Raw genomic sequence first — 25,676 nt, forward strand, 5'->3', positions numbered from 1 at the left:
GCAGCGCCAGGCTTTGGGCCAACATGATTGATGCCCTCGGAAAGAGGCGAGAGAGGGAGCCCACGGGCGCGCATGTTTCCCCTCCCCACCCTCTCTCCTCCTCCTCCTCCTCCTCCTCTCCCCGCTTTTCCTTCCTCCGCTTCCGGCCGTCTTTTTGCCTCTTCGGGAGCAAGTGAAGCGAGACCAGAAAAGCTGCGCGTATTTTTTAAAAATCTCTAGCCCTGAATCCGGAGGAGGAGGAGGAGGAGGAGGAGAAGGTGGCGGTGGCGGAGGAGGGGGGGAAGTCACCCTCTCTGGGGTGGCTCTCGGCCCAGCATGGATCACTTAGGGGCGCACCACCTCCACCAGAGCCACGCCGAGCCCATTAGCTTTGGAATCGACCAGATCCTGAACAACCCGGACCAAGGCAGCTGCATGATCTCCAACGCGCGGCTGCAGGACGCGGCGGACTACGGCCTGGGAGGATGCGTGGTGAGCAGTGCCTACAACCCCATGAGCGGCGGTCACTACGGCTCGGCCCCCGGCGGTGGAGGGTCCTCCTCCGCCGGGGGCTACAGCAACGGCGGCGCCTGCAGCATGGCTTCGCTGGCGGGCTCCTACAACCTCAACGTCGGGGCCATGAACGGAAATAACCTCACCGCGGCCGGGGGCGTGATCCGAGTGCCGGCACACAGACCCATGGCCGGCGGCGTCCCCCAGCCACTCCCCACTGCCGTGCCCACCGTGAACAACCTGACGGGGCTGACCTTCCCCTGGATGGAGAGCAACAGGCGCTACACCAAGGACCGCTTCACGGGTGAGTGAGAGGCTCCGGGGCTCTTTCCGCCCCGCGCGAGTTGCCGGCGCCTTCCAGCGCTGTCTCCCCGCTGTCTCCCCGCTCCTGCCTCCGCAAGCCAGTTGGCTGGATAGCCTCCCTCTCCTGCCCTCCAGCGAGAGAATCCCGGCCGGGCTCGCATTCGATTTGCAACTGCTTTAATTGAATCGATTGGTCTGATTTATAAACAGCGTTGACGGATGTGCCTTAGCTGAAAGAGCAGCGATGCCAGCAATTCAGAAGGCTAAGCATCAAGTAGCAAGCGTTTCCTAGCACTTTTCACGGCGACTTGATTATCCTTATTAAATTAGCGATATTTTAGAGCATAATTAGGAGCTTTCACATTGATTAAAACTTCTACGGAAGAGACACCGTGCCATCTTTCTCAAACTCTTACCACTTCTCTCAGAAGCGCAATCGGCGGGCAAATAATCTGGTTGCCTAGCCTTTATGCAACCTTTTAGAAACATTTAAACATTCAGTTTACTTTCTTGGGTCAAGATGTTGTTTCAACATTTTTAAATTAAACCATGTTCCCGCAATGTAGGTTCTTTTCCAATTTTCTATACTTCGTTCACGAATAGATATATTTTGCGCACCTCAATTCCGCTCGTAAAACGGCAACAACACCTTTTAGGAACATGGCTAGAATCTGTACTATAATACTATAATAACCCTTTAGCCACCACTATCCTCGACAATTATCTCTCTGTGTGTATGTGTACGTTTACGTGTATGTAAGCATACACCTAGTTATGTACACAGAGAGACATACAGTTATCAAACGATTTCATATACATAGTTCATCAACTTTTGTTAGCCAATAGTTCAAGTTAGAAAATAACCAGGTTTTTAAAATGTACCGTAACTAGAATTTCAAAACTTAGAAATCGTAAATTGAACAAAGAATGTATCTGTCTACATATTCCCTGATCAGGTTTATTCTGCGTAATTGTGTGCATCCCTCACACTTACTGTTATAAATTATGGAGCTTGGGAATACGGATAAAATATACATTTAAAAGAAATTTATCTTTCAGTCAGACGGTACAGAAATGATATTAATACCGGTAGCCCTGAAAGGTAGAGTGCCAGAAGATGATCTTTAGTTGAGTCCAAGAAACCCTATGCCTTCCCCCCCTTCTGCCAGGTTCATCTTTTCCTCGAAGTATGGGGCATGCATGACCCATAAATTGGCACCTACATTATTCGACGTGCCTTAAAAAGGGCAGGGGAGGAGGAGGAGAGAGAGAAAAAAGTCAATTCGTCGTTTAATGGCAGATCTATTGGAAGATAAATCTTAGCAATTCAATGCTCTTTCCGAATCGTCCAGATTCACGCTCATCCCGCCCCTCCCTCCAACCAGGATGCCACAAACAATAATGGTAATTATATTTCAATTTTAATTTAAACAGCGAGCCCCGACCTTCATCAATAAAGGCTCCCATTACCTGACGCTTCGGAGCAGGATACGACCTCCCGTCCCCAGGGCTAGCCCTTTACCTGGCTTCCAGCCGGGGAGGAAAAATTATTACTTGCAGATTAGAGTAGTGGTTGCTGCGATGTCCCCGGCAAGACGGATGGGTAGATCGAGGCTGTGGCGGCGCGATCTCGCTCTTTGACGCTCACGGCGTTCAATGGCAGCAACTCCCGGCCTGCAATTGTAGATCCAACCGGGAGTCATTACCACTGAACAAGGGGAGCCAATTTCGGACTAGACGCGGCCAGGAAGGCGGAAAATTTCCGTTCGGTTGTAGGCATCCGCTCTCGCAGGTTGGGACGCGCCCCGGTCCGCGCAAAGAGGCCTGTAATCCGGGTTGCACTGCGTTTTGAATTGCCCGCCACGCCTCAGTTTCTACGGGAGTTGGTTGCTTTTATTGAATGGCGGAGAGAAATCGTAAACGGCCGCGGAAGCTGGGGAGAAGGGAAACCGGCGCCTTTTGGCAGAGCGGCAGTGTCTGAAGCAGTTTAATCCGAAGACGCGACGACCCAAGCGGCCCCTTTATCTATTTGGCCTGGCCGCCGCCAGACTGGGGGTCTGTAGACCTGCTGGATTACATCGCCACCACCGCCAGTTAGCAAGGCCGGACTAGAGATGGTTCTTTCGAAATTTCCACTCGCGATGGCGCAGACGCGGCTGTGGGCCTTTTGCCGCCCGAAAAAGGCCTCGCCTCGGCCTCCTCCCTGCCGACGGGGCTGCTGCAAAAGAGGTTGCGTCGTTTTAGTTCGAAACAAATCACCCTCTGGCCCGTCCTCATCGGGCTCTAGATATTTTTTATATATATAAGAGGATTTTTTTTTTAATCTCGAGTCTCAGTTTGTTCTTCGGAAAAAAAAAATTTCTTGCTACAGAGGCCTAACCTGGGCCTTTTATTTTCCCGCCGCCCTTCAGCCGAGGGCCACTGCTGGGGAAATGCGAGCCATATTGGCGTGGAGAGCGAAGGCTGCGCGGGGCTGCTAAGGCTATTTGTGGCAAAATCAGGCTCGGCACCTCCGAACAAGGTAGTTCGTAGAACTTCCCTCCGTTCCTTGTTCGGTTCAGGAACCTGCTGACCGTTACGGAGAACACAGTACCCAGATCAGGGGAGCTTAGAGAGATCTCAGGTGAGATAACGGGGTGTTGCTGGTAAATTAACCAACAGCCGCCAGTTTCAGTTTGGGGTTTATTTGCTGTGTTCTTAAATGGACCTATGCCACTAAACGACATACAAATAAAATCAGGTATCTAGGAGAGTTGGAGATTTGAATGCAGTGATATTGTATTTTAAACATTACTATCACCTTCGTCCTGTTTCTTCTCCTAGTTCCCAGCTAAACTTTTCTATGCCTCTCTGGCATCTGATTACTATCTTTCCAGCAAATGCTCTAGAGAGAGGGAAAGAGGGTACAGGTAGATAATGCCCCCCCAATTTGATAAAATACATCGACCCAAAATAAAATCCCTGCAAGAGAGTCTTAAATCAGATTTCTTTTTGTTGCTGTTGGTGATTTTGGTGTCTGTAATGCGACTGTAAAAATCTATTTAAGCTAGGAAGATTTTGGAAAATAGGTTTGTTAATTACAGCTGTTACAAGTGAAATATATTAGAGAAATTTAAAAGGAGCCTTTAATTGCAGGGGGGGATTTATTTAAGGCCCAAAGGACCCAATACTGTAAAATAATTCCCTCGTGCAGAATCATTATGCCATTTAACTAAAACAAAATGCTACAATTGTAGGGGACAGTACAATTATCCTGATAGTTTCAGTCCAACAATGCTACAAAATTTATAACAATTCACATTTTCTCGATTTAAAATTAAAGCCATAAATGAAGGAATTCCAAAGAATGTCAAACTAACTCAGAGCAATTATGCCTAGAATAATTCATGGAAAGCATTCCTATGCTGCTGCTTTCATTTCCTGCTTCCTTCATTAACATTTTTCTTAACTTTATGATTTAATTCCCACAAGTATTATTTCATTTGGTAATTGCATGGACATTTATGAATAGATCAAATATCAAAATCAGTTTTTGATAATGAGAGGGAGAGATGCATCCCAGTTCCATACACATTTACAAATAACTGTGCCCACTTAATTGCAAGCTGAGTTATGTGACATGCAGTGTCAGTTCCATTGAGTTCAGTGGCACTTAATTCTGAAAAACTGGACTCATCTTTAACAAGCAGTTTTCATTCATGTGAACAGTATTGTAATTTACAGGCTATATAATACACATACTTTTAGCCAGAGAGAATGGCTCAAACTTCAGAAAGAACTGCCTGTTTAGTTAGGTTTATTTTGAGTGAACTCCTGTTGATTTTTCTGAGAGTACGAACTTTACCCAGGGTTATGGACTTCAATAAAAGCAATCTTCAACAAAATAAAAACAATGAAAAATGAAAGTGTACTTTGATGATTACATTAGGATATGAATAATCATAATTTTAAAAGGGTTGTCAAAACAATGAAAAGAGGGATGAACTGGAATGCCAGATTTGGATTTTTATAGGGAGGCTCTCATTTTGTTCCAAAGTCTAAAATAATAGTAGTTCATTAATGCTCTTATTCAGGCTGCAGCAGTCTGAAGCTTTATTTTTAAGTACTTTCTCCCAGATAACATTCAGGTGATTGGGCCATAAATGTACAGTTTCGATCTCCCTGTTCCTAGCTTGCAAGGTAGATTTAGCACTCCAAACAAGGATTTCTCCCCTCCCCATTCCTGCCCCCTTCATATATACCCTTCATGTGCTCATCTGCCACAGAGCTCGCTTCTTGCAGAGTCTGGTGCCTCCATATTGGGATCCACCTGGGGACAGGGGGAAGCTCCTTCACAGCAGCCCATGAATAAGGAAATATTGGTGGGTTCCAAAACAGAGATTTGTCCTTGAAAAAGCAAGGAGGAGATTGTGAGCCCTGGGACTAAGCCTTCGCTCTGTGCCTTCCTACTTCTCTGTTTGACTCTTGGTGTGTGTCTTTCTGTCTCTCCTCTGCCGCTGCTCCGTGGAGTCCTTCCTGATCATGTCACCGCTTGCTTCTTTGCCCCCCACCCCCCCACCCGCCCTGTCTCCCCCTCCAGTGGCCCTCTCACCGTTCACTGTAACACGCCGTATAGGTCACCCCTACCAGAACCGGACGCCCCCCAAGAAGAAGAAACCGCGCACCTCCTTCACCCGTCTGCAGATCTGTGAACTGGAAAAGCGCTTCCACCGACAGAAGTACCTGGCCTCAGCCGAGAGGGCAGCTTTAGCCAAGGCTCTGAAAATGACTGATGCCCAAGTCAAGACCTGGTTCCAGAACCGGAGAACAAAATGGAGGTAAGCACACCAAGCAAGTGAGCTGTTGCTGCTGTTGCTGTGCTGGAAGACATTTTTCACCCACTGGACTAGGTCACCTTCTGGGCCATCAAGACCAGACTCTCTCTACAAACCTCCAGTAGGTTTTTTCCCCCCAAACTTCTTAGTGGGAGTTGATCAGGAATAGGGGTGATTTCCTGGGGCGAGCATGGTTAGATCTGGTCTGCCAAATGTGAAGCATGCCCCAAGGATCTACTGGGCACAGATCCAGTCATTCTTGGAAGAGGTTGCTCCCACTGGGAGTCATTCAGGAATCAAATAACTCATTTGGGTTCCTGTTTAAAAGTTCTTTGTAGCAGGCCTTCCCTAACATGGTCCCTCCAAATGAAGTAGTGGAGCTTGTGGTAAATATGTGTTTTGCAATTTTGGCATATCTGGAGAAAAATTGATGAATGGTGTGCAGTTTTAATGTCAAAGGGATTGAGAGTTGTATCAGAATTCAGATTTTTTTTGTATTTCACTATTGATCCTACCATCCAATCTGATATCTAATATTTATTTAATTTCAGATATATATCACTAATAGTTCATACTTCTTTTTGAATGTGTCCCTTTATGTGTAATACATAGACATTTTTACTGTGTTTATCTGATTCACCCGCTTCTTTTCCTCCAGTTAATGTACGTTGTCTACTTCAAGCTGGCACTTTCTTATTTCTGGGTAAAGGAGCCTCTACTAATGCTTAAATTAAGAATCTCTGTGTCTTACTTATGCCATTTCCCCCCAAAACATGACCAGTAGATGGGTTAGATGTAAACTCCCATAATTCCTAGACAACACAGTTGGGAATGGAATCCATCTTCTTTAACCACTGAGATACATGTACAAGACAAGCCTTCCTGTCCATCATGTGACTTTTGTTGTGGTGGAAAATATTTCAGACATATATTAGCTGCTGTCTCCCATTTGTTTTGCATTGGAAGCCAGCAATCTTGCTGATCTATTTTAAGTTTGGAATAGATTATTTGAAAACTGATTGGTTAAAGCTGAGTCTTGGCTTATTGGCTGATGGTCTGGAAACGGTGGGGAGGGGCTGGTTCCTGTGAGTTGCCATTCAAAATGAAGACAGCCAGGTTTGTTGTGGAAAGACAGCTTCCGATGCTAGAGCTACAGGAGAAACAAACCAAGGAAAAGTTTTGAATGGGGTCTCAGGCATCCGGTCTTCTGTCTTCGCAAACAAGCAAGGAATTTCAGAGGCTGTACTATATGTATCATCTCTCATTCTGGGTGACTCTTCACCCACCTTCACGAGCAGAAAAGAGGTGGGGCTGCCATCACCCACAGCAGAATCCCAAGCCATTTCCTTTGCTATCCTATGACTCAGCAACAGATTGGAGGGAGGTGGCTAGAAGTGGCTTAACCCATAAGTGTTGTCTATTTCTGGAAATGTTGTCTTTAAAATATCAGATAAGCTGCTCCGACATTTTTTTGTTCCTTGTTCTACTTCTGATCTTTAAGTTGTCTTAAGGCATGTGTTATCCATTGCTTAAAATATTGTTCCTGGGAACAACACAGGATTCAAGCAATATGAGAGGGTTTGCACCGGGCAGCCCACAGGTATTGAGGGCAAAATTTCATTGTTGGGACTGATTTAGAACTGGAGAGATGAGCTTTTTTTTATTTTATTACTAGGACTGAAACTGTGTGGGCAGCAGAGGAGAGAGAATTTTCATGGCAGCTAGAGGAGGGGTATCAAACTTGCATTATCACATTGTCGTCACGTGATGTATCGTGATGTATCGTGACTTTCCCCACCCCTTCGCTAAAATGGGGGTGGGCGTGGCCAGCACATGACGCATCTGGGCTGCGGACCGTGAGTTTGACACCCCTGAGCTAGCCTTTATTAAAGCAGCTTCCCGGATAGATGAACTAGATAGGATTGAACAGAGTCCCCTGAAAGAATAACTTAAGGGCAGTCTTATTTTGCAGTTTCAGTCATTTTTAATGTAATCTGATCAACTAGATTGTCCATGTATGCTATCATAAATATATAGCCTTGAAATTCATAAAGTCCCTAGTGGTATTATTATAAAAAGTCTTCCAGACACCTACCGTAAAGGTAGATATTAACATCCTGCTTGAAAATGACTACAGTTTTGGGAGGCAAACAAGCTATTCTCCCATCTAAAATTTTAAATAGGTAGATTGTCTTGATCTGGAATTAAGGAGGCAATATAGGCAGTATGCTTGGTCTTTTCTCAGTGTAAGAAGAGGATAATCATTCCATAAGAAAGTTATATGCTATTATAGACATACAGTATGTTACTCAGTTCTGACTTTTTAAAGCCCTGAAAATTTTGGTCTTTACATCCACATAGGGCAGTGATGGCTAATCTTTTTGGCACCGACTGCCCAAAGCGCGTGTGCGCGCATCCCCAAAATGCAATATGCACGCTTCCCCCATGCATGTGCCCCACCCTTGTGCATGTCTGCACATCTTCAACGCATGCGCCCAGCATCCCCCCTTTCGTGGATGCGTGGCAGCGACTTGAAGACCAGCTGGCTGGCGAGGTCATCTTCAACGCATGCGCCCAGCATCCCCCCTTTCGCGGATGCGTGGCAGCGACTTGAAGACCAGCTGGCTGGCGAGAGGCGCGCATGCACATATACGGCGGAGCTGAGCTGGGCGACGGCTCATGTGCCTGCAGAGGGGGTTCTGCATGCCAACTGTGGCATGTGTGCCATAGGTTCTCCATCATGGGATCCTATAGTATTGGGATGGAAAATAAATACGTGTAGTTTCACCTTTGAAAAAAAAGTCAACGAACATGAAGTATTTTCACAGAATAGGGATACGAATGGGGAGGGGACTAGTGATATTGAAGAAAAATAAAATGCTAATATCCTGAGTACAAGTATTCCTCAACTAACAACAGGTCACTTAGTGATCGTTCAAAGTTACAACAGCACTTGAAAAAGTGACTATTTTTCACACTTATGACCATTGCAGCATCTTCATGGTCGCGTGGTTTACATTTGGATGCTTGACAACTGACTCACATTTGTGACGGCTGCAGTGTCCTGGGGTCATGTGATTACCTTCTGCAACCTTCTGACAAGCAAAGTCAAGGAGGGAACTAGATTCACTTAACAACCATGTTACTAATTTAACAACAGCACTTTTACAAATGGGGAAAACCTCACTTAACAAATTTCCCACTTAGCAACATAAATTTTGGGTTCAATTGTCATAAGTTGAGGCATATATCAAGCCATTATTATGTGTGTAATGCTAGTAATTATACACTACCATATGAAGGTAAGGCTTGCAATTATATTGTCAAAGCAAATGTTATTTGTACAGTTATCTAGGGATACAAATATTTTTTTAAAAGTATATATATATATATTTAAAGCTATAAGCTGCAGTACTATATATATATTATATTATATTATTATATTTATTAGCTATATATTATATTGCATATTATATTATATTTATATATTATATATATATATATATATATATATATATATATATATATATATATATATATATATATATATATTATATATATATTATATTTTTATATATATATTATATATATATATATATATATATATATATATATATATATATATATATATATATATATATATATATATATATATATATATATATATATATATAAAAGCTACAAGCAACCAAACTAAAAATAAAGACACCCAGTGCATTTTAAAATATATATTCTATTTGCAAATGTATTCCAAATTAAAACAACACCTTCTCTTTTTATTTTTATTAAGAGATTTTATACACTAATAAAAATCAAGATACAATATAAATGAAAAGAAAAAGAATAAAGAAAGCACAGCAAGTGAATAAGTACAAGACATAAATAGAGGAAAGAAAAGAAAAAAGAAAAAAACACATCAAGGTTTGGCTTCCAGCTTATTTTATAGCAGTTACAAATTTTTCATCTATCCTTCCTATTTATAGTTACATCATAATTCCCTTCCTCCCATATTTTCCCTTTCTAATTATCAAATCATCATTATAAATCATCAGTTCATTTTTTTTTCATTTTCAGCAGAAAGTCCATAAAGGTTTCCAGTCATTAATACATGTATTTGTCTTCTTCCTAATCAAACAAGTCAGTATTGCATTTTTGCAAGTTTTGTCATCTTTACCAATCATTGCTCGGAGTATTTCAGAATCTTTCTGTCTTTGTACATATAGTAGTCTTTCTGCTATTACCATATATAAGGAAAACAATTTTTCACGAGTTTCTTCAAGTCCCAACCAAAAAAATCAGGTTTCCTATGTATTAATCTTTAAAATTCTTTGCATTATTATATGTATTTGTACCCAAAATTTTCTAATTCTTTTACAAGTCCATTGTGCATGGTAAAAGAACCCTTCATGTTTTTCACATTTCACACACAAATCAGAAGTATCTTTATACATCCTGGTTCTGTTATCATACACTAGCAATACATCATTTTAGAACTAACTAGTACCTTCTCTTATGTACATTTTTCTGACAACTACTTAGCTAACCACCATATGTAGCAATCAATGCAAGAATACTGCTTCCTGCTGTTGGGAGGAACTCTTTCTACATAATGGTAGTTTGGATAAAGACACTCAACTTTCACAGCTCAGTCATGTCTTATGCACCGCTGCCTTTGTGCTGGAATGCAGCCTATATAATAATAATAAAGAATGTGAAGTGTAAAGGAGAATTGATGATTTGTCTAAAACTGAAAATAGATATTAAATAGATATTTAGATGTTTAGTGGTTGACATTACAGTAGCTCCTCTTTTGTATTTATGCCCATAATTGATCACTGGAAGAATTCATGGTCCCAGATGTTATAATTTCATTTGAAATACAGCATGTTAAACTTTTCTATTAATCAGTGTCTCATAAGATATCTGGAGCTACATTTCTTGGCCCCTATTTAGTTAGCAGACTTATTAATAATTAGAACATTTTGAATCTTCTCTCTGGGTACATTATTCATTTCTGTAAGAGCAATAAAACATTATAAACAGGGCATTTGTGTTATTAGCATTTACTCATGAATAAAGAATACATTTCCGGGTTGTTTTTTAAAATTTGATGTGTCCATCTGTAATTTCACTATAAGCTGTTTTATACTATACATGTGTCCTGAAAATGCTATTAAGGCTGCAATCCTATGCCAATGTACATAGGAATAAGCCCCACTGAATGAGTAACACCTATTTCTAAATAAGCATGTGTAACCTAATAATTAGCTTAAATTATATATACAGAGAAATGCATATTGTAAAAGCGCCAGGAAAGGTGTTAAAATAAGAAGAGGCCCAGGCTTTGTGTCTGACCCCAGGCATGAAAGCTTGCTGGATGACTTTGTGCCATTTATTTCCTGTCATTCCAACTGTCTCCATTGGACTGCTGCTGGGAAAATAGGCAAAGAGAATGTAAACTGATGGGTGAAAAGCAGAATTGGATATAAAACAATTAAATTAATTATTGTAAGTAAAGATTGAGGGCAGAATTGATATTGAGTTTTGTAGGCCCAAAGGTTTTATATCTCAATTTTAGAGATTAGTGTTGAAGTGTGCCTTCTCATAAGACCTGAAATAGGCAACATCTTCAGGCCACAGAGGCATTTTTTTCTCAGCCCAGGAATCTAATGCCTTCCTTAGATGTGGGTTTCAGTTCCCATAATTTCCCAAATGCCATGTTTACTACTGAGAATTCTGGGAATTTTCTAACACCCAGATTGGAGAAATGTGATGTAATAGGTAGCCCTTGGAAGTTTCCTTTTGAAATAAAAAAGGGAATAGCGTTCACTTATGAAATAACCTTTACTTATAAAGGCTTCCTGGCTTTATGATGTCATCAATCTGTTCTTGACTTTGCTAAATATCAGTCATCACTTGCCATAAAAAAGGACTCAGCCTGTCTGAAAGCTGGCAAAAAAAAAGAACTTATTTTGCACACTTGCCAGCAGCAAAGCCTAAATTGTACACAACCAAGATAAATGAAAAGAATGCCAGGAAAATTATTGCAAGGAAAGAGACATGGACATGATTGGTATAAATAAACAGTGCAGCTCTGCCACAGACCAGGTATGGGAATCTGCAGGAATGCATTACTTGAGCTCTGTTTATAAATTTACTTTTGTCAGTGGATTGTTCTATATGAAAGACAGATTTATTATTGCAGAAATTGCTACACTGACCTTGGAAGACTTTATTGTCAGATAGGATTGTATGAATGATATGTATTGATATTGTATGATATGAATGTACCTTTTCCTTATGTATACTAAGAGTATTTACACCAAGACAAATTCCTTGTGTGTCCAGTCACACTTGGCCAATAGAGCTATTCTATTCTATTCTGTTCTATTCTGTTCTGTTCTGTTCTATTCTGTTCTATTCTATTCTATTCTATTCTATTCTATTCTATTCTATTCTATTCTATTCTATTCTATTCTATTCTATTCTATTCTATTCTATTCTACTCTACTCTACTCTACTCTACTCTACTCTACTCTACTCTATTCTATACTGTCTTTACAGTTTTGGAATAACACATCTTTAACCCTGCATGTCTGGTATTGGACACCTCTTGGTTTACCCCTATCATGCTGTTGTTACACAAGCAGCTACTCCCTCCCTCTTTCCTTCCAGTTTACCATTCAATGTGGGGCTCAACATTATACAATGGCATGTTATTTGTGGGATTGTCTCTTCATGAGGTACCTGTCTTGCCCATCAGGTTATTTAGGATGGGCATGTTCCAGGTCCGTTACCTTAAATGGTGCCATCTAATGGGATTTTGGAAGCAATAGCAATAGCACTTAGCAAAATCACTTAGACTTATATATCACTTCACAGTGCTTTACAGCCCTCTCTAAGTGGTATACAGAGTCAGCATATTGCCCCCAACAATCTGAGTCCTCATTTTACTGACGTCCAACAGTATGGAAAACTGAGTCAACCCTGAGCCAGTTGATTGCTAAATTGCAGGCAGCCAGCAATCAGCAGAAATAGCCTGCAGTACTGCATTCTAACCACTGTGCCACTGCAGCTCTTATCCCTGTCCCTTGCTCCTATCTTATGCAATATTTTCCTTTTAAGATTTGGCATCTTTCCAGAAAAGTGTAAAGGGTTGACTGCTTCCCAAGGCATTAGAAAAGATAAGGTTGGAGCCAGAAGATTGTTCTGTTCAATGGATTGGATATTGTTGGTTAGGCACCAAGTTGTACCAAATTTGGTTTTTATTATTATTGTGAGCCATCCAGAATTGGCCAAAAGAGAGTCTTCCAAATAAATAAATAACCACCTACCCAAACAAATGACTTCTGGGTAGATTTCAGGGGAGCAGTCCTTTCCTATTAACTTGGACAGTCAGTGGTGTAGTGATTAAGGTGTTGGGCTAGGAGCAAGGAAACACAGGTTCTAGCCTAATCTTAGTCATGCAGCTGCAGCCAATCTCTTCCTCTTATCACTGACAGGTTCTGCAAGAGCTAGGTGATAAACAAAACTCTTTGATAACTGTTACTGTGCGAACTAGGTGAATACAGTGCAAAACAAGCAGACTCTGCACTTAACTGCAACAAATGCTAGGAAAAATAATCCTCCGTCCATATTTCCTTGGGCAATTTTTTTAAAAAATTCTCAAATAGCCTGCTTATCTTATAAAGATATCAGACATACCACAAGTGTAATCCAGAGACAGCTCACCTGAATGTCAGAGACAGCTCGTCCTCTATGGCTGCACAGCTTTCTAGAATGTTTGGTTCCTTTCCCTGCAGATTGTGGGTTTGTGATGATTTTAAGGGATAAAATGGATGCCTTAAGCTTTTCAGATACTTATGAACCTTCCTTTAAGAATGGGCCCTACCCATCAATGCAAAACCTGGAAAGGCTTATGGTTAACAGCAGTAACAGAACATCAGAAGAGTTCAAAGTGCAGCACTACAAATTTTGTCTTTAAAATAATAACTTTGTGAGGCAGGTTGGATTGGGAAAGAGTGACTGGCCCAAATTACCCAGTGATTGGTCCAGTGAGGACATGAAGCTGGGTCTCATCAGTCCAATACAGGGGGTTCTCACTTATAACTGCCTTGTTTAGCAACCATTTGAAGTTGCAACAGTATAAAAAGCTTGGATTTATGATGGAAGATGCAGAAATAAAATCATAAGTCGTGGTTATATGATGTTTTGCTGAAAGACTATGGTGACTCACTGAATAACTGAATGGGGGGAGTAAAGTCATCAGATTTTTGACTTAGCAGCTGCAGTGATTAGCAACAGAACTGCTGGCCCCAATTTTGACAGCGAAGTGAGGACTCCCTGTATTCTAATGCACCAGGGTTGATTTCAGAATAGATGTGCACAGGATTTCATTTCTTTTGTCATTAATATATGCTGGACTGTACTCAGAAGCAAATATTTCCATTTTTGACAATATTTCCAAGGTCCCAGTGCAGTCTGGATGGGACTTTTCCTATGAGACATTTCTTCTCAGTGCCAGGAAAGCTTTACTTGAATTTGCATATTTGCAATTAAGGCAATGAAGGTCTGGCTGAAGAGCTGTAACTAAGCTGCTTTCTATTGCAGTCTTGAAACAAATTGAGGTGGGACACGGTGCTTACTTTATTCTTTCTCTCACCCCCCCACCCCCCCAAGCCTGGGCTTTGTTTTTTGTTCTTTAACAAATGACTGCTTTTCTCTGCCAAGTGGACAACTTGGCTAACTGAGAAAAATGTTCCATACTGAAATTAATAATCTGTTTTCACTAATTACAAACACAGCTAAAAAAGCAACAGAAGAGGCCGGGTTACAATTCTCTGAGTCAAAACAATATTAAATATGCATCAGGAGTAAATTTGTAGTGGAAAGAAAATGGTATTTTTTTAATTCATGCACTTCTTTTCGTTAGAGGATGAGCAGAATATGGCTTTAGAATCCTTCTCCCAGTAAACACACAGACCCTCACACAGTACATTTGTAGACACACACATATACAAAGGGCTTAATTTAAAACATACTGCTTTATATGAAAAATTAATACACATTTAAACTATTCTAAGCATCTCCTTCAAGAAATATTGGATCAGGCTCCCCATCCTTCTCAGTCATTGCAAATGCTGAGAACTATAGTTCCAATTAACCAGAAGACAGCAGATAGGATGAGAAAGGCATACATGCATACTACTATGCATATATAGGCAGTTTTTTCACTTTATTGCATTTAGATGGGGTATTTTTAGAGCAGGGTTGTTACATGTAGCTTTTTAGAGCTACATGAGTTACATGTAGCTATGTCTATTCAGCGCCCTAAGACAAATAAAAAACACACCCCTACATTATATCCTAGGGTACTGTATACAAGTTTTTCACCAGTCACATCTTCAGTTTTATGTTACTCAACTCTAAGGAGTCTTGTACAGTTATGTGTGTATGTAAAAATTCCTCACCTCTAGCATCCTATTGCTCATCTACTCCCAAGCTGTTGCACCTTTATTTGAACATGAGGTCTTTTTTGGTTCTGGTACTTCCTTAGCTATGGAGGTAGGTACCATTCTTTCTCTCATGTTTTGCCTGCTGCAGAGTCGTGATGGCACAGTGGTTAGAATGCAGTACTGCAGGCTGACTCACTGCTTACTCCAGGAGTTCGGTTCTGAACTTCCAAGGTCGGTAAAATGAGGACCCAGATTGTTGAGGGCAATATGCTGACTCTGTAAACTACTTAGAAACAGCTGTAGGGCACTATGAAATGGTATATAAGTCTTAAGTGCTATTGCTATTGGGTAACATTAACTCACTTGCTCTCAGGGAGGAGGGCTATTCATGGTTGTAATTTCAAATCTGCCAATGAGATCTGAAATATGTTTAATAGGCAATTGATGGTTCTACTGCTAATACAGAAATGTTGGTCATGACCTAGTAAAAGTTAAGTATTTGAGGCCACAATGAATTCATAAGATCAGGTTATATATCTGCCTTGAAATCAGATTGATCTAAATGCTGTACCACATTAAAGGTGTTTGTGGCTAAGCCTTGCATATTTTTTGGTATTTCTTCTTAGGTATTACACCTAAGGTATTACTCCTGTAAGATACAGTGATATTAATAGGGCATTTTTGGGCAAAAAGGTTTAGATCTAAACATTAATCATTCTCAGAAAGAAAGAAGTAAACTTCTTAAATATAGGTGGTTCTTGACTTACAACCACAGTTGAGCCCAAAATGTCCACTGCTAAGCAAAGAGGTTTTTAAGCGACTTGCACCCCATTTTATGACCTTTTTTTGCCACAGTTGGTAAGGGAATCAGTGCAGATGTTGAGTGAATCATGTAGTTGTTAAGCAAATTTGTCTTTCCCTTTGCTTGTGGGAAGCCAGTTGGGAAAGCTGTAGATGGTGATCATATGACCTCAGGACAATACAACTGTCATAAATACATGCCAATTGCCATGTGCCAAATTGTAACCACGTGACCATGAGGATGCTACAGTGGTGGTAAGTGTGAAAACTGGTGATAAATCACTTTTAAAGTACCATTGTAACTTTGAATGGTCATTAAATGAATGGTTGTAACTTGAGGACTACCTGTAAGACAGCAATACTGTTTCTTTATCCCATCTCCACTCTTCTTGAAAAGTATTGAAGTTTTTAGATTAACAATTTTCCTGTGCTTTAAGGAGTCGAAACCTGCATTATGTATTACATTTCACTACTCTCCTTTTTGATAATTGTTTCAATAATCTTCCCAGATCCAATGGAATCAAACTAAACCAATATCCCAGGCAGAAATTGTTTTATATTGTGACTAAAAATCTGATGGTTTGTGAACTGCAGCAATGGAAGGAGATCAATATCAATAAAGATAATGAAAAGGAATCTCCTCGAATTGCATTATATAAATGATTTTCAAAACAGTTTATTACCAAGTAAAGAAAAGAGAAAATTAATAGTTTGATGGACAGTAAATCAGTCTCCTCCTAATTCCAATCAGAATGACTTTTTTAAAAAGGCGTAGATTCTTGAAAATAGTAACATTTGGGTGATTTCACCAGAATTTTGAACAATGGAATGTTCTTGTAAGAATGGTCTTACTAGTTAGCTTGTTGGCTTTAGCTTTGATGGAATTTGCTACATAACATAGGGCCCCAATTTCTGGTTTCTGGTCTAGCTCAGCATGTTGAGAGAAGCAGCCCTGCTGATTCACTTCTCAAATTTCTAAGTCTAAGTCAAAGCAAAAATGTTTTATGGAAATTGGGGAGTAAGATGCTAGTATACTAGTATGAAAGAGAGAAAGAAGTCAAAACTTTTCTGATATTAGCATTCTCATCTGAAATCTTTTGAGATTTGGCATTCTTGCTCGAAATCTCAAAAGTATTTAAGATAGAAACAGTAACAATTGATAAAATTTGGTGAATTTTTCAGATATTAAAATAACATATCAAATGTATTTATTTTTAAGAATCTATATGGTCACTAAGAGTCAACAACAATTTGATGACATAATCACTATAAACAGGTAATCTATATTTTTATTGATTTCTGTTTTTAAAAGGCAGTTAAGAGTATTGTAGCATTTATTTTAAAATACCACAGTTTTATTGTAAGCTTGTCAAAGCAGAATACTTGATGTATCTGATGACAGTAGTTCCAACAAGCCTGAAGTCTTCCATTTCCTGTTTGAACACTACTTAAGAGATAATTTCTAAACTCCAGAATAAATTCCTTATGACTCAGATTTAGGATAAAGTGATTGTGAAAGAAAGAAGAGAGAGATATCAATGCAAATAATTTCTAACTTGTCTTAAAAGAAAGTTCAGTTCATTCTTCTGGTAGAAAAACAGGTGCCAGTCTATAACACTAAGTTGTAGAAGTGGAAAGAGAACTGCTAACACCTTTCATACCTCTTCCTATTCTGACAGTTTTCTTGCAAACCCGGGTTTTGTTTTGTTTTTTTGCCTCTCTCAGTTTCTTTTTCTTAGTCCTTTTCTTTCCCTTTGCCTTCCCACTCTTCCCCTCCCCTCCCCGGTGGTATCATCTTGTGGACTTCTTTGCTCCTTTTATTTCTATAGTCCTTACCTAAAATAGAATTAAGGGAAGTTATTTAGAGCAAAAAAGATGAAAGGTGTTATGTATCTCTTTGGGCACATGAGATAAATTATTGTGAATTGAGTGACACCAACTTTAGTTCATAATGGACTCTGTGGGTTCTTTGATGCTCTCTGAGCTTGATTGTTTTGTTGCAGACTTTCATCACTAAACTAGGTAACATCATCATGAAATGTTTTCAAGCAAACAACGAAGTTCAGAGAGCATCCAGAACCCCACAGTTCAACCCTGAGCCACAAATATTACCTTATTTATCTGTTTCTACTTTTTGTTTTCATCTTCAGTGCTTCCGATTGTGACATGATTTTAGATACTGTTCATTTCTATGAGTGGTGGATGTGGACTAGATTAATGTATACATTTTCAAAGGTTTTGAAATGTTTGTTCTGTGTAATGGTGGTACAGTTTTAAAACAAGAGGCATTCTTTTTATGAATATGAAGCAAAACATGCAGTAGATGGAGCAAGGTTTAGAATCTCTAGCTTGTTTTTTACATTTTTCCACTCATATAAATGTGTACGGACAGAATAATCAGATACACACCATCATGTACCTACACAGCTGATCCCTCATAATTCTAAAATCTAGCATCAACCAATGACATTAATAGTTAATGGATGGGTGGAGGTCGTAGAACAGAACGTGCTGCTTCAGACAACCCATAATTAATATATTGTGCTGCCACTAAGATGATCATTGATTTAGAATGGTTTCAAAGAAGGGCTAGGTCTTTTACGGGATGTTCCCTTCGACTGTTCCATGGATTCTCCATGCTCAGTTGTTTTATATAACCAGGGCAGCAGGTTGCCTTAAATGTGACTTTTCATTTTGGCTATAATGGAAGAAAAAAACCCTTGAGCATAAGAATGTTCCAAAAGATGGGAAGATGTTATGGTGAAATGGAAGTCAACTTTTACACGTAAGGGGCATCTGTTGTCCTGCTGAAACATGACCTACTTTGTCCATTTCTCTCAGGCGGCAAACTGCAGAAGAACGGGAAGCAGAGCGGCAGCAAGCCAATCGCATCCTCATGCAGCTCCAGCAAGAGGCCTTCCAGAAAACCATCAATCAGCCCATCCAAGCAGACCCAATCTGTGTTCACAATTCCTCCCTCTTTGCCCTCCAGAACCTTCAGCCATGGTCAGATGACACTTCCAAGATCACCAGCGTTACTTCTGTGGCCTCTTCCTGTGAGTGAAATCATAACTTTGTCCATGCACGGACTCTTGTATTACAGAGTGGCTGGCCTTATTCAGCAGCATCATCCGTAGAAGACATGGTTACCTATGAATGAGCCAGTGGCAGCAACCAGACAATGTCCCTTTGGTAGCCAAGGCTCCGAAAGGTCATCCAGTGCTGGTCTAGTGGAATGTTCTAATAAAAAGCAACACTTTCCTACTTCCTTCTTCATCGTCATCACCATCACTATCAACAACTTCTTGAAAAGAGTAACATTGGAACGTTTGAAAACTCTTTTGGAGAGAAAACAACCCAAGGTTCTTCCTTTGAGCCATTTTTAAGAAACAACTTCTATATCATTTTATCTGCTGACAAACAGTTGTTCTCCCATGTAAGTATTGCAGGCTGATCATTTCAAGAAAAACCACAATAGCGATCTGAATGAAGAATACGAACCTTTTTTTTTAACAACTGCATCTCCTGCTGGAGCCCTTTTCTTAAAAGACATTTAGATTTTACAAATAAATAAAATCTCGCTCCTTTCTCTTTTGTCTTTTCCAAGATGAACTCCTTGGGTTTTTCTTGATTTATTTCTTTTTGTTCTGCTGAAGGAATGTTAATACTAGAACGACTGAGAAATGCAAAGCTTGCCTCATAAACTCTTGTGTCGAGGCTGAAATCAGTTTCACAGCTATCCACGGACTCTGCATTGATCAACTTATATTTTAATATCTCTGAGGCATCTGTGGCATTTTGCAGGGGTAATGCAGTTTTACTTGATAGATTATTTTGGTATTGTTGATGATATTGTTCAATATTTTATTTACCTTTGCTGAAGGAGTCTGCTCCACAAAAGAGGGAATGTGAACCAAACAGAACATCCTACTTTTTCCATTTCTTGACCAGTAATTTCACAGTTTTTTTTATTGTATTGAGGAAAAGCTTGTGATTAATTTAAGCACTTCTTACAGCAAATTTCAAGAAGATACAAAATATCTAAAATATATAGGGGTTTTTTTTTAGTTACTTTTTAACCTATGCATCATTTATATTTAAAATGAGATGGTACACACAGCCAATTTATCAAAAAGAAATATTTTAGTGAGTTTCTGAGATGCATTCTTTGGGTTTGTTTTTAAGTTATGCACTTATAAGAAGGTTTCTTTTTTTGTGTAATCATTTTCTAAAGTGTTTGTGTAATTTATGTGGAAAAATGAATAAAAGGGGCAAAGTATTAGTCTCAATTATTAGAAATAACTTTTTTAAAATGACATTTCTTCACCTGACTTTTGTGTTGATTTTTCTAGAGGAATATAGTTTCAAAGATAAATCAGTAGCTGCCCGAAAGACCTACTGTGAGCTATGATAGAGAGAGGAATCTCTACTTTTTTAGTTTACTTCAATTTTGTATCCTATTGAGTATATTCTTAATTTCAAGCATAAAACTTGAAAATTAACCAAGGTTATAAACACACATAGACCATCCAACCAGTTTTTCCCACTCTGGGAACTTCAAGAAGTGCTAAACTATAACTATCATCTCTTTTCTAGCACATTTGGAGATTTTCAGTTTTGGCTAAATTGAATTATAAAATATATTTAAATATTAAGTAATAGGTAAACTAAATGCCGATTGCTCTGATCTTTTTATGTCTAATTTTTAAGAAGAAGAACTGTAGTTTCTGTTGTTTGTAATGAAAAGGTAATCTTACATTAAAACAGAATGATGATTCTGTTTACAGAAACCATGAACAAACATTAATATAAAAAAATGAAGAAGCTGGAAAACTTAGCGCAGCACAAATTCCAGCAGCTCAAAAATGCTCCAAGAACTCTCCCCACGAGCGACAGGCAGTTTAAGCCCATGGGGAGATTCATCGAATTCCAAAACATACTGTTTTTATATAAAGCCTCCTGCCAGCATATTAAATTATCTTTGTTTTCCTGGCATAAGAAATGCTGGATATTTATTTTTAAAACTTTTTTTACTTTATTAAATATTACTTTTTATTTATCAGCTACCCACTCCACGAGACTCTGGGCAGCTTACAAATCCGAATATATAATTGAAACTGTCAATTGAAACAGTCAAAAGCATGAAACAAAACAGCCATCTTCATAGCTTTATCTGGAATATCACCAGTTGGCTTCACGCAATGCATTAAATCCTAAATATAACTGATTAACAAAACACTAGTTTTGGGTTCCCACATATTAAGCCCAAATAAACCATGTTAAATGATGGCCTGTTTCACATTATGTGCTAAATCAATGACTGAATTTTCACAGTATGTTGAATAACAATGTAGGGTAATTCCATTTGACCATAGATTAGTATGTGGCATGAACCTAGCCAATTCTATCTGAATAATATAAGTTCTAGAAAGGGGAGTGGTGTGAATATCGTACATGGTTTCAAAAATATGTGTTAATCACATTTTAAAATGTGTGCCTTGTTCCCACCCCCCAATACCTGCCAGCTCATATCTGTACATAGAATAAAAGGGATACAATTTTGTCCTTTGTCTCAAATAGTAAAAATTCTTAAATTGATTGCTACAAGATTTGCCCGATGATTAAGATAATGGTGGAATCATTGGTGCTCTCTGAACTTGGTTGTTTTCTTGCCGTTGGGTACTTAGGTAATGAAATGTCTTTAAGCAAACAACCAAGTTCAGAGAGCAACAACAACAAATCCACAATTCAAACCTGAGTTACGTATATTCTCTTCTATTAAGTTAGGCTAATGTAAAATTATGTTGGATTTAATTCAATAAGTAAAATTATCATTCTGATAGATTGCTGCTTTGGCCATTCCTTTAACCTTCTTCAGAATTCTGCTATATTACATTTCTTATTTTGAGTTCATAGGGTAGAAATATGAGTGGATGACATTTCTCAATTTTGGAGGATTAGTGATGAATTCCTAGTTATCAGCCAGCCTTATGCAGTAGATACTGTACAACAGGGTGATAATGTAAGTCAACCTTCTGGGGAAGATAGGAAGATATTTCAAGAAGCGAGCAGTGGCTGTTTTTTTTTTCAGAATGTGCATGAGATTTGGCTAAATCCCAGATTTTGAGATGAAGGGGTATAATTTAGACCTAATTTTCAATGTTCTGAAGCGGAGTAGGCTAGTTTGAACTTGAGCTGTCCTTAATATAGTGCCAGCTCCAATGTAATATCTTGCAATGTATGCCTTGTGGCAAAGAGAGAAAGTACCATGATTCCGATATGCATGGCCAAGCCGCTGTCCTGCAAGCAGAAAAAACCACAAGCCTGTATCAGGTGCAAAGCTCCATCAGCCCCCAAGACCTCTTCCAAAGAATCCTGCATTGGGAGAAGATAGGATGTGCTGCGCTAAATTTTTCAGGATCTATAGACATTTATCTTTGTGACTTGATTTATTCTTCGTCACTTAATATCTTGGATTATAGTATAATTATCCCAGGGATGTCCACAGGGTATGGTCAGAAAATTCAAGGGGTGCCACAACACTGTGATTGAGGCTCTATTTTTTTTATCGGTGCAACACATCTTGACTTCTTTGGCTATACCCTGTGGAGACCCCTCTCTCCGTTCAGAAGTTGTCCTTTGAAATAAGCCTCCTTTCCGAGAAGCTAGCCATGATGAAAAAGCAAGGGCAAAGCTGCTCCCTCTCACAGACTTCACAGCGCTTTGGCTTTGCTCAGGTAAACAGCTGAAGCTTGAAACAACTTGCTCTAACTGGCCTCCCAAGAATGTGTCAGTTCCTTGTCACCAGAGCACCGTTGCCGCTTTCTCTGCCTGCCTCTCTGAGGCTGTTCCAGATGGAAAACAATAAGGAATCAAAATATTTCAAAGACCGAGAGAGGGAGGGAGAAAGGGAGATGGGACTGAAGATGTGAAAACACATGGTGTCAAAGAGAGACATTCGTCAAAATAGAGGGAAAGCTGTAATATCCTCAGGGTAAACAATTCTGAGAGTTTCTAAAAAGTGTTTCTTTTATGGATATCATACTTACGGTGAGTTTTTAATATATATCCTTTCGACTTGCCTCCATTATGGTGAAGGCTTTCAGTAAGCAAGGCATCCTTGTCACTGGACGTCTCAAGGGCATAGCTTTCTTCAGGCTGAGAACTAGATTCCTGTGGCCTTTTTAAATGGCATGGGGGCACGCTGAAAAATGAGAGGGGTCTCATTGTAAAAGAGGGTGGGGCAAAAAAAAAGATTTTAGAAGGCATGCAGTGACTGATCATTTAGTAATCTATAACATTTAGCACAAAAATTTACACATACAGTGAACCCCAATTCCCAGATTTGGAATAAATGAGGAATGTGTTAATTGAATGAAAGAAATGAATTTCATTACAATAATTGTATTCAGTTTAATGCAGTTATTAAAAATAATATACTCCTGCAACTTTCTGTCATAGGCATAATTTCCTATGGATATACACACCTTTATAAATGCAGAAAAGGGCACATGTGCATGCATGCAAGAAAATCTGCTCAGTTATATTTTATTTCTCATTCGTAGTAATGTTGGAAGCAGATTAGAGAAAACTGCAGAAAATCGTAGTCAAGGGATATGATACATTGTGGAGAACAATGACAGGAGACTATATTTGATCCCAGATAGACTAGCGAAAATGTATAAAGAATTTCTAATAAGTGCTGGAAACGTAGTCAAAATCCAGGTTCATTTTATTTTTATATAGTAGTCTCGCATATGTGAAAACATACAGGATAAATATAATGACAATGCAGAAAATATTTAAGTTACAAATATTAATGAAACCTGAAGCTTTTCTTTTAGGTATGGACAAGCCAATTGAAAATCAATTTGGGGTGCTATTCCTTTACATGGTGACGGCTGCAAGGACTTGCCAAACACTGGAAAGAAAAAGGGATGTCAACCATTTAAAAATGGATTTTGAAATTGACTGAAGTAGCAAAGATGGCTAAATTAACTGATTTGATTCGAGATAATGGAGTAGACCACTTTATAAGCGATTGGAAACTGTTTGTGGATTTTCTATGCATTAAATGCTACAACAAATGGTTAACAGAAGGATTTGAAAATTAGTGAAATGTTGAGTTTAACCTATGAGAGAAAGAGAGAGGAGAGAGAGAGAGAGCGCGCATCTGTTACTGCTGTGATGGCAAACCTATGGCGTGTGTGCTGGAAGTGGTACTTCTGCTGGCATGCAAGAGGTCGCCTGGAAGAGCCCCACTGCGCATGCGCACGCCCCCTGGCCAGCCAGCTGAATGTGGGCTATCTGTTGCACATGTGCAGGGGAGACACGTGTGTGGGAGACACGGGTGCATGCACAGAGGCATGTGGCATGCGGCAGGGGTTGCATGTGCATGCGCAGGGGGCAGGGGGAAGTAGCACATGCATTGTATCATGGGTGCAGGCACGCGAGCACGTGCATGTGTGGATGCATGCACACTTTTGGCACGCAACGTGGAAAGGGCTAGCCATCACTGTGTTACTGTATTTAACCCATAGAAAGTCCACAAACATTGTTGCTAGAATTGAATGCTATGCTTTTGTTTTGTTTTACTTTGTTTTTCTGTCTTGTATTTTACTCATTATGATAAAACAATAATATAGAAGAAAAAAATATAGGAGCCTCTAACAAATAATGTATTTGCACTTTGATAAGTTTTAGGAGCATAATTATAAAAGTTATAGCATAAGGTTGCACAAAAATCAATTTTTTAAATTTTTTTTCCCACATTCACTAATATTTCTACACTGTATTACAATGTTGATTTTTTGTTTGTTTGTTTGGTGCCTTTTGAGCCAGTCTTGACTCCAGGTGAAGGCCTAGAATAATCCCTGAAGTTTTTTTGGCAAGATTTTCAGAAGTGGTTTGATACTGCCTCCTTCCTCAGGCAGGGAGTGACTGGCTCAAGGTCACCCAACTAACTCTGTGCCTGAAACAGAATTAAAACTCACAGTTCTCTGGTTTCTAGCCTGGTCCCATAACCACTACATCAAACCCGTTTGCCAATATTGATTACTTTTTATTTAGGTGAGCTGAATAACGTTTGACACCCGCCAAATCAATAGGTACAGTGGTTCTCAGCCTAGATAGAGCTATGGCATCTTTCTAGCATTTTTAAAAAAATTGGATTTGCTTGGACGCATATTTATTTTATTACTTAAAATCACACATTCGTTCCAATCTTGTTATGAAGAACAAACATTCTGCTGGTAAGAGAAATTGCTACCGATATTGATAATGCTATAGAAAAATAACTTTAGTTTGGAAGAAGATGAATGATTTTGATTGGAGACATTTTTTCAAGGAATTGAAAAATCAATTTGTAATTAAATGCATCATGCATGCAATTCATATAAAATTAGAATTAATATGCATGAAACAAATCTACAGAATCTACTTCTAAAATTGATCCTTATGTGACATATGGAACCTGGCACGTTGAGCAATACAGAGAACTTCCAATCGCAAACTCCTTTTCTACCCTGTATGGGTATCACTTTAGGAATGACAGCTGGGTTAATACATCTGAATCAGATTATGTGCCTAATGTTGGGTTGGGTATCATATGAAACAGAGGTGGCATTCACCAGGTTCTGACCAGTTCTGGAGAACCGGTAGCGGAAATTTTGAGTAGTTCAGAGAACCGGCCAATCCCGCCTCTGACTGGCCCCACTCCCTATTCTCTGCCTCCTGAGTCCCAGCTGATCGGCTGGGTCTTCTTTTGTTGCCCTGCACAGGAGAACGGAGCTGGAAAGCAGGTTGGTGGGGT

General features: G+C 39.5%; 1 protein-coding gene across 2 annotated transcripts; it reads left to right on the plus strand.

Moving 5' to 3' along the window:
* The first annotated feature begins 299 nt into the window (after window positions 1-299).
* TLX1 (T cell leukemia homeobox 1) lies at window positions 300-20,246 on the plus strand. 2 transcript variants are annotated; one of them, XM_026667544.2, is made up of 3 exons: window positions 300-796; window positions 5,411-5,612; window positions 18,707-20,243. In XM_026667544.2, exons 1-3 carry the CDS (start codon window positions 316-318, stop codon window positions 18,927-18,929), a joined length of 906 nt encoding a protein of 301 aa, XP_026523329.1. In that variant the 5' UTR covers window positions 300-315; the 3' UTR covers window positions 18,930-20,243. The 2 variants fall into 2 exon arrangements, with proteins under 2 accessions (XP_026523329.1, XP_087818675.1); XM_087962549.1 differs by lacking the exon at window positions 5,411-5,612 and having other exon boundaries at window positions 18,707-20,246.
* Window positions 20,247-25,676: the final 5,430 nt, after the last annotated feature.

The sequence above is a fragment of the Notechis scutatus genome, chromosome 4, assembly GCF_049901735.1.
Source record: "Notechis scutatus isolate UNSWTSFEM ecotype Mainland chromosome 4, rNotScu1.2, whole genome shotgun sequence".
NCBI classification, from domain to species: domain Eukaryota; kingdom Metazoa; phylum Chordata; class Lepidosauria; order Squamata; family Elapidae; genus Notechis; species Notechis scutatus.